Source organism: Ptiloglossa arizonensis, chromosome 8 (assembly GCF_051014685.1).
Source record: "Ptiloglossa arizonensis isolate GNS036 chromosome 8, iyPtiAriz1_principal, whole genome shotgun sequence".
Lineage (NCBI taxonomy): Eukaryota > Metazoa > Arthropoda > Insecta > Hymenoptera > Colletidae > Ptiloglossa > Ptiloglossa arizonensis.
The window spans coordinates 15404577-15416101 of NC_135055.1; the positions used below are offsets into that span (position 1 = coordinate 15404577).

An 11525-nucleotide genomic window follows, 5' to 3' on the forward strand; every position below is an offset into this window, starting at 1 on the left:
ATAATGACAACGATCAGCGACACCTATCTTTCTTACTTCCTTTTAAAGACAAGTCTGACATTATTTGCGATTGGTTATTTTAATATGTACTTTTGTTTAATTGGCTCTGAAATCATGGACAAGAAATATTTTCGTCTTCTAGAAAAATCATTGCCATTACCGGATTTGCAAACAGGCATTATTAACAATAAAAGAATTCATGGTTACACGACATGCAAAAAATGGGAAATTAAAATATTTGTAACTAAATTATTCAATATATGACATAAAAGAATCATAATCAATAAATAAATTGTTTCTTTTAAAAATTCACTATTTTAGATTTTAAATTTTGATTTCGAATTGAAAATTTACGAAGGTTGGTAATTCTTCCGAAGTGCCCGTATGCATATGTACGTTAGTATCAACTGAATAGAATAAAAGTAAATATGCAATGAAAATCGTTATTTATTGTTTATCTTAATTTAGATAAAACTTATATAATTAAGTGTAAATGTTATATAAATATTTTGAAAGAATATCATTTTTAATTTTCTTAAATTATAACTCAAATACTTGTGTTATAGGTTATAATGTATCCGATTAAATAAACGGATAATGTCTTATAATTAAAATAATCACATTTCAGAGATGACCTTAACACATTTGTTTGGTAGTCTTTTGGAAAAAACTAAACCTCTTATCAATATTACTACCAATAATTTAGGTTTGTAAAAAGCAAAATATTTTACTATTGCATTTATAATATCAAATTTATACCAGCATATAAATTCATATAAATTAATCATTCTTTCCCATCTAATATTTATTCGATTTAAAATAATATATAAATAATTAACAGCATTTGTTAGATATGCATCAAAGAAAAATAGTCCTACTACAAGAAATAGACCTATTTACACAAGACCTAAACATAGAGGATGGAGAGTGCAAGATGGACATTATGTTCAAGAAGGTACAATATTAGTCAAACAACGTAATCTTAGATTTCATCCAGGGCTTTATGTAAGTGTAATTATGGTCTTTAAAATGTATATTCATGAAGAAAAATCAAATTTCAAAAAGTAATTTCATTTAAATGTACAAAATTATATGATACATATACTTATTATTTACTTCATAGGTTGGTATGGGTAAAGATAGCACATTATATGCTTTGGAACGTGGAACAGTCGTTGTCACATGTGAAAAAATCAATCCAAATTCAACAAATTACTGGGCTAAATTAACCTATGCAGGCAAAGAAGGCAGTGTTATATACAAGAAACATTTTAATATTATTCCTGAACCACAACATGATAGATTTATTGTAATTGATACTGTATAGAAAAATTATTATGGTCATATTTATATGTTTCATTTATAAACTAAAAGTACGAACATAACATTAGGAAAGCAGCAAGCTTCTCATTTTATTTTTCTTGTAAAATCAATAATATGTATTACCCATTTTCGAGTATATTACTTTCTGCCCATTGAAATGATTGATACATTATACTGCTTTGATCTTCAGAAAAGAAGGCATATACACGTGTTTTTCGAACATGACATGCAATTCGACATTGAGCTGACAATTCAGTTATTGGAATTTCTTCATTTCTGTCTTTACATTGAATTATAAATTGAGAATGAAACATAATAGGATCACCTATAAAAATAATACAAAATTAAAATATTAATTTAAAATGCACTAGTGTAAAAACTAAAATATTTTAATCTTATTTTATTTTAATTTTAAAGTAACATTTAAATAATAAAAAATGTATTGCAAATTACACACCAGGATATACTAAAAAATCTCCACCAAATTTTCCTCCACTTGTTACATAATATCCTCTCTCCCATAGATCTTTATATGTTTTATATCGAAGTTGTTCTCTGCAATTAAAGGGGTATTTCCATTCTATTACTTGAACATCATCTTTATCTAACCATGGATACACTGAAAATATATTGCTATCAATGTCTTAAAAAAAAAGTACAAATATTTTAGAAGGTGATATACTTAATATTATGTTGTATTATTCTATATCATATACTACTTTAAAATATGACTTCCTATTCCCTTACCTGTATGAGTTTGAACTAAAGCATCACTCTTGTCTAATTTAGGTAATTTTGCCATTTCTTCTTCTAATAAATCTTGTCTGTTTATCTCAATATTATTAAGAGCTTCTTGTATTTTTGGATCTAATGGTTTCTTTGCTTTCTTTTTCCTTGTTTCTATACCAAGTATCTTCCGTTTCTTACCTTCTACAATTTTGTCCATTACTCCAATTATCTATAATAATATTCATTATTTTATTGGAAAGAAAATCTTTAAAAATTTATTACAACTATTTAATATATAGTTGAATTATATTATAATAAGATTGTGTCGTTACCTGTTTTTTTCTTTCATTCCTTAAACATTCTTCTTGTTCTACATATAATGTGTTCCTGTATTCTTCAAAAGATTGTTTCAGTGAATCAGTTGGTGGTTTTTGGAAACATGGATATTGAACAAGTCGTACAAGTTTTTTTTCAAGTAAAAGAGATACTTCTTCTGGTTGTAGAAGTAATGGAAGTCCTGAAAGTATATCTTGTCTAGTTTTCTTTGGAAGACAACCTATTAAATCGCCAACTATTCTATAATCCCTTCGAAGTTTTAACCAGTCTGGAAGATAAAAATACTTATTATTACAAATTTATATTTATATTTGCATTGTATAATTTATACATTAGAAAGTATTAAAAAAAGGATTACCTTCTGCACTCCATATGAAAACGTTGTTTCTTGACGAAATTAAGTCTATCATTTCTAATTTAAAAAACTTATAAAACTTTTCAAAATATATTTTGCAGTTGTAAATTTTATGATGCACCAAATATTAATAAACCATCATAAATACAGTTGTATTATTTTATTTTCGTAGTAATAATAATAAATTATTTACTATTTAAAAGACATGTTTTTCTTAGCCCTGATTTTCAATGACCAATCAAATTAAATATTAAATGCTGATCCACACATAAATAAAATTTTTTAGAAACTTTTTGAGACAATTATTTAGAAAGGAAATTTTATAGAAGTTATACAAAATAATTAAATACATACAATATTATATAAATTTTTCAAAGAAATTGTAAATTATAAATAAATACTATGTATGATTACTACATCGACATTTGAAATGTTTATTATAAAAAATATTGCAATATTATACGGCAGGATTTCCAGGATTTGCGATTAAAACAAAATTAATTGTAATGAGTTAATTGTATAGTATTTTCGAGATCACTACACATTCGATATTAGGTGAAGAAATTTAGCCTAACAAAAATACTTCTTCAACAGATGTCGCCATTCATCATTTCTAAATAATAATTGTGTCGGGTAGAAGGGGAAGGAAGAGGATTGTCGAACATCTGTCACCAAGCGAAGGCTACGTCCGTTTTAGTCCCAAAAACCGCAATACCGTCATGGCACCCGGTTTTATAATTTTTTGAAGAAAGTCCGATACATACGTAACCGAAGTCGTGCTGAAATAGTGATTTTTTTTCTATTCGAACGTTTGTTCATATTTGGTGAGTGATCAAATGATACCAATTATGGTTGTTTACCGATTGCGTACCGAACAAATAAACTGAAATTGAAGGGCAAGCCCTTCAATTAAAGTAGACCTATATACTTTTGTGACTAACCTTCAAATTTGAAATGTGTAGCGTTTTATTCCCTTGATTCGCTTGACAGATTTACACAACTTAACAATATGTTCTATACTAATATAAAATACATTTTGGGATTAACATTTGATATAAAAAGTATTTCTCTTTACTTAAACACACCTTATAGTTTTTACGGACTATAGAATTAGAATTGACAATTGTGTCGGTGTCAAGTAAGGGTAATCGATCTTTACAAAATTGTTAAGTTATAAGTGCTTAAAATAATTTGACGACAACATTTTCAAGCTAAATACTCAATGATATTCGTAATTTTTTGTATTCGAAACAAATGTGTAGCTTTTTTCTTTTGTTTCAAATATTACAAAAACGAAGTCCTTCAACAATTTTTTAATTAGAATATAGTATTATAATAAGAAAGTAATTATATTTATTTGTTACTCTAGTCTTGGAAACATGAGTTCAGGTAGACCAATCAAGTGTGTGGTGGTAGGAGATGGAACAGTAGGAAAAACGTGTATGTTAATATCATATACAACAGACAGTTTTCCAGGAGAATATGTACCCACAGTGTAAGTATTAATGTTGTGTGAATTAGAACATCTTTATATTATTTATAACAATACAATATGGATAAATTGTACAATTTGATTGAAAGTTATATAGAAAAATATTTTTAATTTTAAGAAATATATTCTTGTAACGACATTTTATTACCCATTTTTTTCTTGGAGTAGTGAAATGGGGTGGCTAATAATAGTAAAGCAGTATTGGACACCCTTCCACTACTTACAGGAAGTAATCCATTCTGCATCACATTTTTATAGCATTCTTTGTGTACTAAAGTCTTTTAAGACTTTATTTAATTGCATAAATGTTTAAGTGTTAAAAAACTTTTATATCATGTTTGAAACAAATTTAAAAGATATATATTTGAGAAAGAGATTAAAGTCAAATATATTAAATATATTTATAGTTAGGTATTATATGGTGTTTAAATGTTTTATAACTTTAACTTTCTTTTAGAATATTTGAATAAAGTTTTCATTGTATCATACAGATTTGACAATTACTCAGCACCTATGGTTGTGGATGGAATACCTGTTAGCTTAGGACTTTGGGATACAGCTGGTCAAGAAGACTATGATAGGCTTCGTCCACTTTCATACCCACAGACAGATGTTTTTCTCATTTGTTTCTCGGTAACAAGCCCTTCATCATTTGAAAATGTTACTAGTAAGTGGTATCCAGAGATAAAACATCACTGCCCAGATGCACCAATGATACTTGTTGGAACTAAAATAGATTTACGAGACGATCGTGAAACACTTACCGCCTTAGCTGAACAAGGCCTTAGTGCCATAAAACGTGAACAAGGACAAAAGTTGGCAAATAAGGTCAGAATAATTTCTAGTAGTGAAACAAAATCTATATAAAAGAAATAATTTAGTTTATAATACACACATAACATGATATATATATATATATATATATATATATATATATATATATATATATACACACACATACTTGTTTAATTTCAAATTCTGTTATAACATTATAATCAATAATTTTAAATGTAATTCATAGATTCGTGCAGTGAAATATATGGAATGTTCTGCACTTACACAACGTGGTCTGAAACAAGTGTTTGATGAAGCAGTTCGTGCTGTTTTAAGACCTGAACCACAAAAACGCAGGCAGAGAAGATGCATTATGTTATAAACAATAAACGATCAGGAATGAATCAATGTAGGTAAAGCCATATATAAACAGACAGACTGAAATTAATTTTGTCATAAAGAAAAGAAAGAAAATATGAATGTTTTGAAATGAAGGTAGCAGATCATACATTTTAATGAACTTTCTGGCAGCTATAATTTACCACATCATAAATAAAGTACAATTTACAGCTTTCTTATTTTAATGTACGCTGTAAAATTAATGCTGTAAGACTAAAAAGAAACGTGAACAACGAGAAAGTATGATCAAATTTTTAATCATCTTATAGCATTTCTAACATAAATTTATACATTATTGTACTAGTCAATGTCAAAAAGGAATATCTCATAAAGTTGAGAACATACATATTTACAGGTAATTGTTTATTTTTATAAAATAACAATTTTCAATTTTTGTCATATTATGTAATTTCTTAACTTTGAAATGCAGTGTTTTAATCAATAATATTGGAACAAAGCTAATATGCATTTATAATTAAAAATGCCGGATCTTGAAACTTTGATCATGAGAGCTGCCAGACTTCGAAATTTTTATATTTATAACAGTAAAAACATTCATTTTAGTACACACATATGATAGATATAACAATCAATATACTAACAATTTTTATAAAATGTAAAATAGCATTATAGGGTTATTTAAACATACAGTGCCATAGCAACGAAAAAATCAAATCAATAATGCGAGCATTTTTTATGTCAGTTCTAGACAATATGTGTTTGTACCTTTTATTAGACTCCCTTACTTACTAGTAAAGTTAGGAAAAGATGTAAAGGAATTGAAAAATCTTGTAACAAGAAATATTTTATATTTACCTTAAAATTTTCTATAAATATTGCGATTGTAATATTTCTTCACATTGTAACAGAAAAAGGTATGTTTACGTATAATATACTGCCAGTAAACATTTGTACACTTTTTGTGAACGAATTTAATAGTTTTATATAACATACTTTATTGTCTAGAATTTGAGCATTTTCTTATGCCTACATAATACAAGCATGCTGTAGTGTATTATGTGTATTAATATTTATTTTGTTTTGACCATGTGCTAAGTAAGAATGTTTTAAAAGGAATTTATTGCAAACTATTTAAACATGTATTTTAAATTGTATTGCTGTGGTTTCATGTGGCTGATACAGTTTTGCAGATTGTTGTATTGATACAATCTAATCAACAACTAAAGGCCCTAAATTATTTTTCATAGGTACTGAGATTACATTGCAAAAGTAATAATCAAAATATATACTAAATTGTGTAAGGAAATGTATTACCAGTGACAAACATATGGTGCAAATTATGCCTATAAAATGAAGAACATAGCACAATTTATTTTAAAAAATACCATGACATCTTTAATCTTCCATTATTAATTTTATAAAATTAATTTATATAAATTTTCACAATTAGAAAAAATACAACATATTTTAGAATAACGAGTACACTGTACAGAACAAATATTTCTTTTTATGAATCAAATTACTTGCATCTATGAGTACATCTAATTTATTATTGTGAATTTTTCATTAATACTATTGTACTATAACATACTTTGTTTATGCTGATATACAATAGTAAAACATTATTTTCATAGATATCATGTGCTCTCTATAAAAGGACTCAAAGGAAAAAATAGTGTGATGACTAACAAATATTCCTCCACTCGTGAACATGCTATTTTTTTATATTTGAAAAAAAGCTTAGAATGTAGAAAGATAGGACATGCGTGCCATATGCTTTCAAATTTATAAAATGAATATTACATAACATACTTTGTTCGTATTTGTACTCAATGTGAATTTTGAAACGAATTAGAGATACGTCATATTTAAAATGAAAAATTCTTAGTATAAGCGAGAGTGAATAATGAATGAGGCATATTAATGCTTGCTGAGTGTACATACTGTAGCATAGTAATAACATGCTCTAAATTTCAATCAAGCAAAGTTTGATGTCAAAATAATATGATTTCTTTCCTCTAAAATATTTCAGTATGTACACAATTTATTAGAGCAATTAGTCATGTGATTGAAGTATAGAGTGTGTCGCGAGATGTTTGCAGTAAGCTTTACACTTTATTGTATTTGCTACAATCTTAAACAGAAAATTTGTTTCTGACACTTCTGCTGCAAGATATCTTATAAATTAAACTTTTAGTTAAGGACGTACAATACATTTGTAGTTCCTGTGTAAGACAATTTTTTCTTTGATATTTCAAAGAGCACAACTCAAGACATTAATGCTATTCTACAACAGATTTAAGCCTAGGAATTTTTTATATTATGTACATACGTACATAAATATGACACGTTTATGATATAAAGTGAACAAGCACCAATTTTTGTAATATAATAATCATATGCAAATTTGCATTTATTGTAAGTAGTGCATTTATTTTACAATAACTATCGTGTGTACGTTCTGTATCCTGTTATTTATTTATTACATATATATTGAAATGTGAAAAAAAATTATTAGTAAATTTTTAGATTTTTAAAATGCCAATCCAAAGTCTGATTACATACTATAACAGTGTATCAAACATAGATCAATTAAAACTAAGGACAAGACAAAGCACAATCTTTTTTAAAATACTATTTAACTTTTAAGATTAATATCAATAATTTTTTTTGCAGTATTACAATGTAAATAAAAACTTTATTCTATTATTTCAAAATATAATTTATATCTGAAATTTTTCTTTTTATATACCATAATTAAACTGTTACAAATCCGCAATGTACTGTAACAACTATTAATTAATTGCAATCATGTTTTAAATAAAAATAGAGAAAACTCAGGTAATTAATGTAAAATATTTGAGTTCATTATACCATATGTCAATTTTAACAAAAGTAGAAAAGAAATTGATAAGTTTGTATTAATAACAGAATTTTGAATTTGTGCATATTATTGGTAAGATGAATTACACTACTTACAACTTATGCATTTAACAAAGGTATTTAACAGTGACTCTCTCTTTTAAAGAAAAAAAAAACAGCAAAGGATGCTACAAACCAAAGTCCAATATTACTTTTAATATAACGTTTATGATTTTTATTATGTATTATTGCATATAAGTATACAAAGAGTGGATGTGTGAAGTGTAAAGATATTCTAGTCACCAAAAATCTGGTTTTATTTGTATATGAAATATTTTATCGAAATTTATATTCAAATCGCGTCTAATCAATAAATGAACATTTTTATTAAAAGAGAAAAACAATCAAATTGAAATAATAATATGGAGGACATGAAAGTATTGACTCAATTTAAGATATTGTCAATTTAGGTAGAACAGAATAAACCAAACAAGGAGGATAAGATTGCATTAGAATACAAATGTATGTACATGCACTAAGATACAAATTTAATCGTCAGTAATGTATAAACATAACACTTATCTATTTTCTTAAAATTTCTGTAAAACCACTAATTTCTGTACTAATAAAGCAGCACAAGGGAACTTTATGGTGAAATAAATCATGTTTTTCTTATTCCATATTCATAATGGATAATGTTGAAATAATCTATAACAATTATGTTATTACACTGCACAAAGAATTCTAAGAATTATTTTCATAGAAAATAAAAAATAACGAAACAAATCTCCTAATGTTTTCAGTTGTACTTATAATATGATTGCATAAAAGAGTTGATAGTCAATCTGTATTATCTTTCATTTATTGTAGCTTCATAAAAGTGCTCTTTTGCTGCCAATACAGTGGTATATACAAAGTGTCATTAAAATTTAAAAATTAATTTTAACTATCCTATTTTCTTAAGGAAAATACAAATCATAGTGTTAAATAACAATCAAAATGTAACTACATAGATGCATGTTCTAAATACCACTTGGAAGCATTTATTTTTATTTATATGTATTTTGAAAAGAACTTCTTAAAATAAAGTACATAATAAGAAGTGCTTGAATTTTCAATTAAAACTCTTACTCCACAGTTTTATAAAAGATAAATTCTTTACATTTGATAATTGTAAAACTTCAAATAGAATATAATCAATATTGCCAGGTAATTATCTAATATATTTGTTGTTTGTTTTTATGGTGTTCGTATATTATTAATAATAATAATAATAAATATTATATATTTACATACATAAAAAATAATATTATTGAGAAGATGATGTTAGTTGTCCAATACATAGCATTATATGTAATATAAGACATTATCCCATATTATGTAATGTATTATATGCATTATGCCTTCCATTAAGTATATTATTGCAACATTATTAAAGAAACTAACTAATATAAGATAAAGCTTTTAATACTATAGAGAAGAAAGATTGTACTAACAAGGGAAAACAATTAAAAATATACAATTCATAATTTTTTATTACATCTATTTATATATAAATAGAATTATAAATAATAGAAATCAATAAATTTCAGTATGTAGTTGCAATATACATTTCTTTATTGACTATTCTAGAATTTCAGAATTGTTTTGTAAATAATTAGTTCTCTGAAGGAAATGTGGATGAATGACTGTCCTTAAAAGGTAAAGACTATATTATACATGGCTTAGGAATGCTAAATAATACAATTTTTATTCCAAAATAAAAGAAGCAGTGTATTAATTCCTAATGGTGAATATTTTTTTAAACATTTCAAAATTATATTGGGAAAATATAAAAAACTATAAGGTTTCATAAGATTTCCAGTTAAAGAAATCTCATTTTAATCCATGCTCAAAATTAAATATTTCATAAATATATAGTACAAAGGAGTCAAACTTGCAATATTGTGCAGTAAATGAAAGGTAAAAATTGAAGTATTAAAGGTTATGTAAGTGTACACATTAGTGCGTATGAGTGCAGCTTACAATTTCTAGTAAATATTTCACTTCAATATTTCAATAGCTTAAAATAGTGTTTTTTAAAGAATAATTGCTTAAGAAATTTACATGTCAAAAACTGTATCTAATTTATAAAATACTATATATTACTGTTCTTGTATCTACTACCACTATTCCACACGTATTTAATCATATCGTTATATATGTAGAAATTGTGTAACCTAATATTCGTAATACCTAAAGGGTGAAACTTTGTGTAATGTTATCTAAAACAATTTATAATTTTTTGCGGAGTACGATATGTGAAAACAAACTAATGTTTCATAGATTATGGGACGTGTCAAAATTTAATTCTCGACAGTATAATTTATTTGTAAACTATTCGTCTGTAGAACGAAACTTTAACTGTATAACAATTAAAAGATTCAAGAGAAAAGGTTTGGAGCGGGTAATTAAAATATTCTTTAGTTTAAATTTTTTTGTGTCAAAAACGAAGTGTGTTTATATATTTGTTATGGCTACATTTTTTAGACTGGTAATAATGAAAACAAAGGCAACTTAGAAGACATAGATGAGTATTTGCAGACTAATAGCTCCCAAACAATTAAGGCTACAATACCTTCCCTTCGTATAGATATAATTTCTAAAGTGGCATTTGGAAAATCACGCGCGTATGTTAATATTATTTACTTTCAAATATTTAAGAATTACCTTTGTAATTAATTCATATCTTAATGTTGCATAACAGCATTCAATATTTTAAGCATAAAATAAATATTTGTACAATAGTATATAATATACATAAATAATAATTGAAATTTTATTTTTTACAGTAAGATAGATCAAGAATTTTATAATAGCAATATTCGTATTAATGGAGAAAGATGTCTTAAAAAAAATACAGTGGTAAGAACATTTTTATAACAAAGTAAAAAAGTTACATAATAGAACAGAACCATTTTATAATATTTAAATTAAATAGGTAGAGGTAGAAGATGAGATTGATTTAATTAGAGGTCGAAGTCCTAATAATAATAAATTCTTAATAGTAGACCGTTGTATTGTACTTTCAATTGGTACAACTTCGGATAATATTTTAGTGGAATTGCTGAGAAATAAAAATTTATTAATTGAGGATTATGCTGATTCATGGAATGGTGTAAAATAATCTGCATTCATATCTTATATGTGTATAAAATTCTGATATAGACTTTTGGTAAATAAAATATTTTGTATCAATGTAACAAAAGTTATATAAAACTAATACTTTAATATCTTAATAATTTGTTTTATTAA

At 25.7% G+C, this 11525-nt stretch overlaps 4 protein-coding genes across 11 annotated transcripts; 3 read left to right on the top strand and 1 right to left on the bottom strand.

The window, feature by feature from the left end:
• The first annotated feature begins 325 nt into the window (after window positions 1-325).
• Mrpl27 (mitochondrial ribosomal protein L27) lies at window positions 326-1451 on the top strand. Of its 5 annotated transcripts, none has more exons than XM_076318370.1 (4): window positions 326-422; window positions 567-706; window positions 842-1005; window positions 1124-1451. In XM_076318370.1, the coding sequence occupies exons 2-4, from the start codon at window positions 631-633 to the stop codon at window positions 1325-1327; spliced, it is 444 nt and encodes a 147-aa protein (XP_076174485.1). In that variant the 5' UTR covers window positions 326-422; window positions 567-630; the 3' UTR covers window positions 1328-1451. The 5 variants fall into 5 exon arrangements, with proteins under 5 accessions (XP_076174485.1, XP_076174487.1, XP_076174484.1 ...); XM_076318372.1 differs by having other exon boundaries at window positions 330-392; window positions 629-706; XM_076318369.1 differs by having other exon boundaries at window positions 352-422; window positions 629-706.
• Window positions 1393-2980, bottom strand: Tsen34 (tRNA splicing endonuclease subunit 34). Its single transcript, XM_076318368.1, has 5 exons — window positions 2747-2980; window positions 2385-2656; window positions 2071-2281; window positions 1781-1942; window positions 1393-1648 (listed from the first exon to the last, which is right to left on the bottom strand). The coding sequence occupies exons 1-5, from the start codon at window positions 2796-2798 to the stop codon at window positions 1443-1445; spliced, it is 903 nt and encodes a 300-aa protein (XP_076174483.1). The 5' UTR covers window positions 2799-2980; the 3' UTR covers window positions 1393-1442.
• A 427-nt stretch (window positions 2981-3407) lies between these two features.
• Mtl (Rac family small GTPase Mtl) lies at window positions 3408-9129 on the top strand. 4 transcript variants are annotated; one of them, XM_076319314.1, is made up of 5 exons: window positions 3408-3567; window positions 4113-4238; window positions 4727-4902; window positions 4972-5063; window positions 5257-9129. In XM_076319314.1, exons 2-5 carry the CDS (start codon window positions 4123-4125, stop codon window positions 5389-5391), a joined length of 519 nt encoding a protein of 172 aa, XP_076175429.1. In that variant the 5' UTR covers window positions 3408-3567; window positions 4113-4122; the 3' UTR covers window positions 5392-9129. The 4 variants fall into 4 exon arrangements, with proteins under 4 accessions (XP_076175429.1, XP_076175427.1, XP_076175428.1 ...); XM_076319312.1 differs by having other exon boundaries at window positions 4727-5063; window positions 5257-5418; window positions 7004-9127; XM_076319313.1 differs by having other exon boundaries at window positions 4727-5063; window positions 5257-5418; window positions 8702-9113.
• Window positions 9130-10319: 1190 nt separating this feature from the next.
• Window positions 10320-11521, top strand: LOC143150789 (uncharacterized). The gene is made up of 4 exons (XM_076319310.1): window positions 10320-10677; window positions 10761-10900; window positions 11063-11135; window positions 11212-11521. The coding sequence occupies exons 1-4, from the start codon at window positions 10489-10491 to the stop codon at window positions 11395-11397; spliced, it is 588 nt and encodes a 195-aa protein (XP_076175425.1). The 5' UTR covers window positions 10320-10488; the 3' UTR covers window positions 11398-11521.
• Window positions 11522-11525: the final 4 nt, after the last annotated feature.

Excerpts from the sequence above, each read along its gene's own strand:
- Mrpl27 (XM_076318370.1), top strand. The coding sequence starts at position 631 with ATGACCTTAACACATTTGTTTGGTAGTCTTTTGGAAAAAACTAAACCT. Across the intron at positions 707-841 it reads TATTACTACCAATAATTTAG|CATTTGTTAGATATGCATCA; the intron begins GTTTGTAAAAAG and ends AATAATTAACAG. Across the intron at positions 1,006-1,123 it reads GATTTCATCCAGGGCTTTAT|GTTGGTATGGGTAAAGATAG; the intron begins GTAAGTGTAATT and ends TTTACTTCATAG.
- Tsen34 (XM_076318368.1), bottom strand. The coding sequence starts at position 2,798 with ATGATAGACTTAATTTCGTCAAGAAACAACGTTTTCATATGGAGTGCA. Across the intron at positions 2,282-2,384 it reads GGAATGAAAGAAAAAAACAG|ATAATTGGAGTAATGGACAA; the intron begins GTAACGACACAA and ends ATATTATTATAG. Across the intron at positions 1,649-1,780 it reads AGATTTTTTAGTATATCCTG|GTGATCCTATTATGTTTCAT; the intron begins GTGTGTAATTTG and ends TTATTTTTATAG.
- Mtl (XM_076319311.1), top strand. The coding sequence starts at position 4,123 with ATGAGTTCAGGTAGACCAATCAAGTGTGTGGTGGTAGGAGATGGAACA. Across the intron at positions 4,239-4,726 it reads GGAGAATATGTACCCACAGT|ATTTGACAATTACTCAGCAC; the intron begins GTAAGTATTAAT and ends TGTATCATACAG. Across the intron at positions 5,064-5,256 it reads GACAAAAGTTGGCAAATAAG|ATTCGTGCAGTGAAATATAT; the intron begins GTCAGAATAATT and ends TGTAATTCATAG.
- LOC143150789 (XM_076319310.1), top strand. The coding sequence starts at position 10,489 with ATGTTATCTAAAACAATTTATAATTTTTTGCGGAGTACGATATGTGAA. Across the intron at positions 10,678-10,760 it reads AGAGAAAAGGTTTGGAGCGG|ACTGGTAATAATGAAAACAA; the intron begins GTAATTAAAATA and ends TACATTTTTTAG. Across the intron at positions 11,136-11,211 it reads GTCTTAAAAAAAATACAGTG|GTAGAGGTAGAAGATGAGAT; the intron begins GTAAGAACATTT and ends TAAATTAAATAG.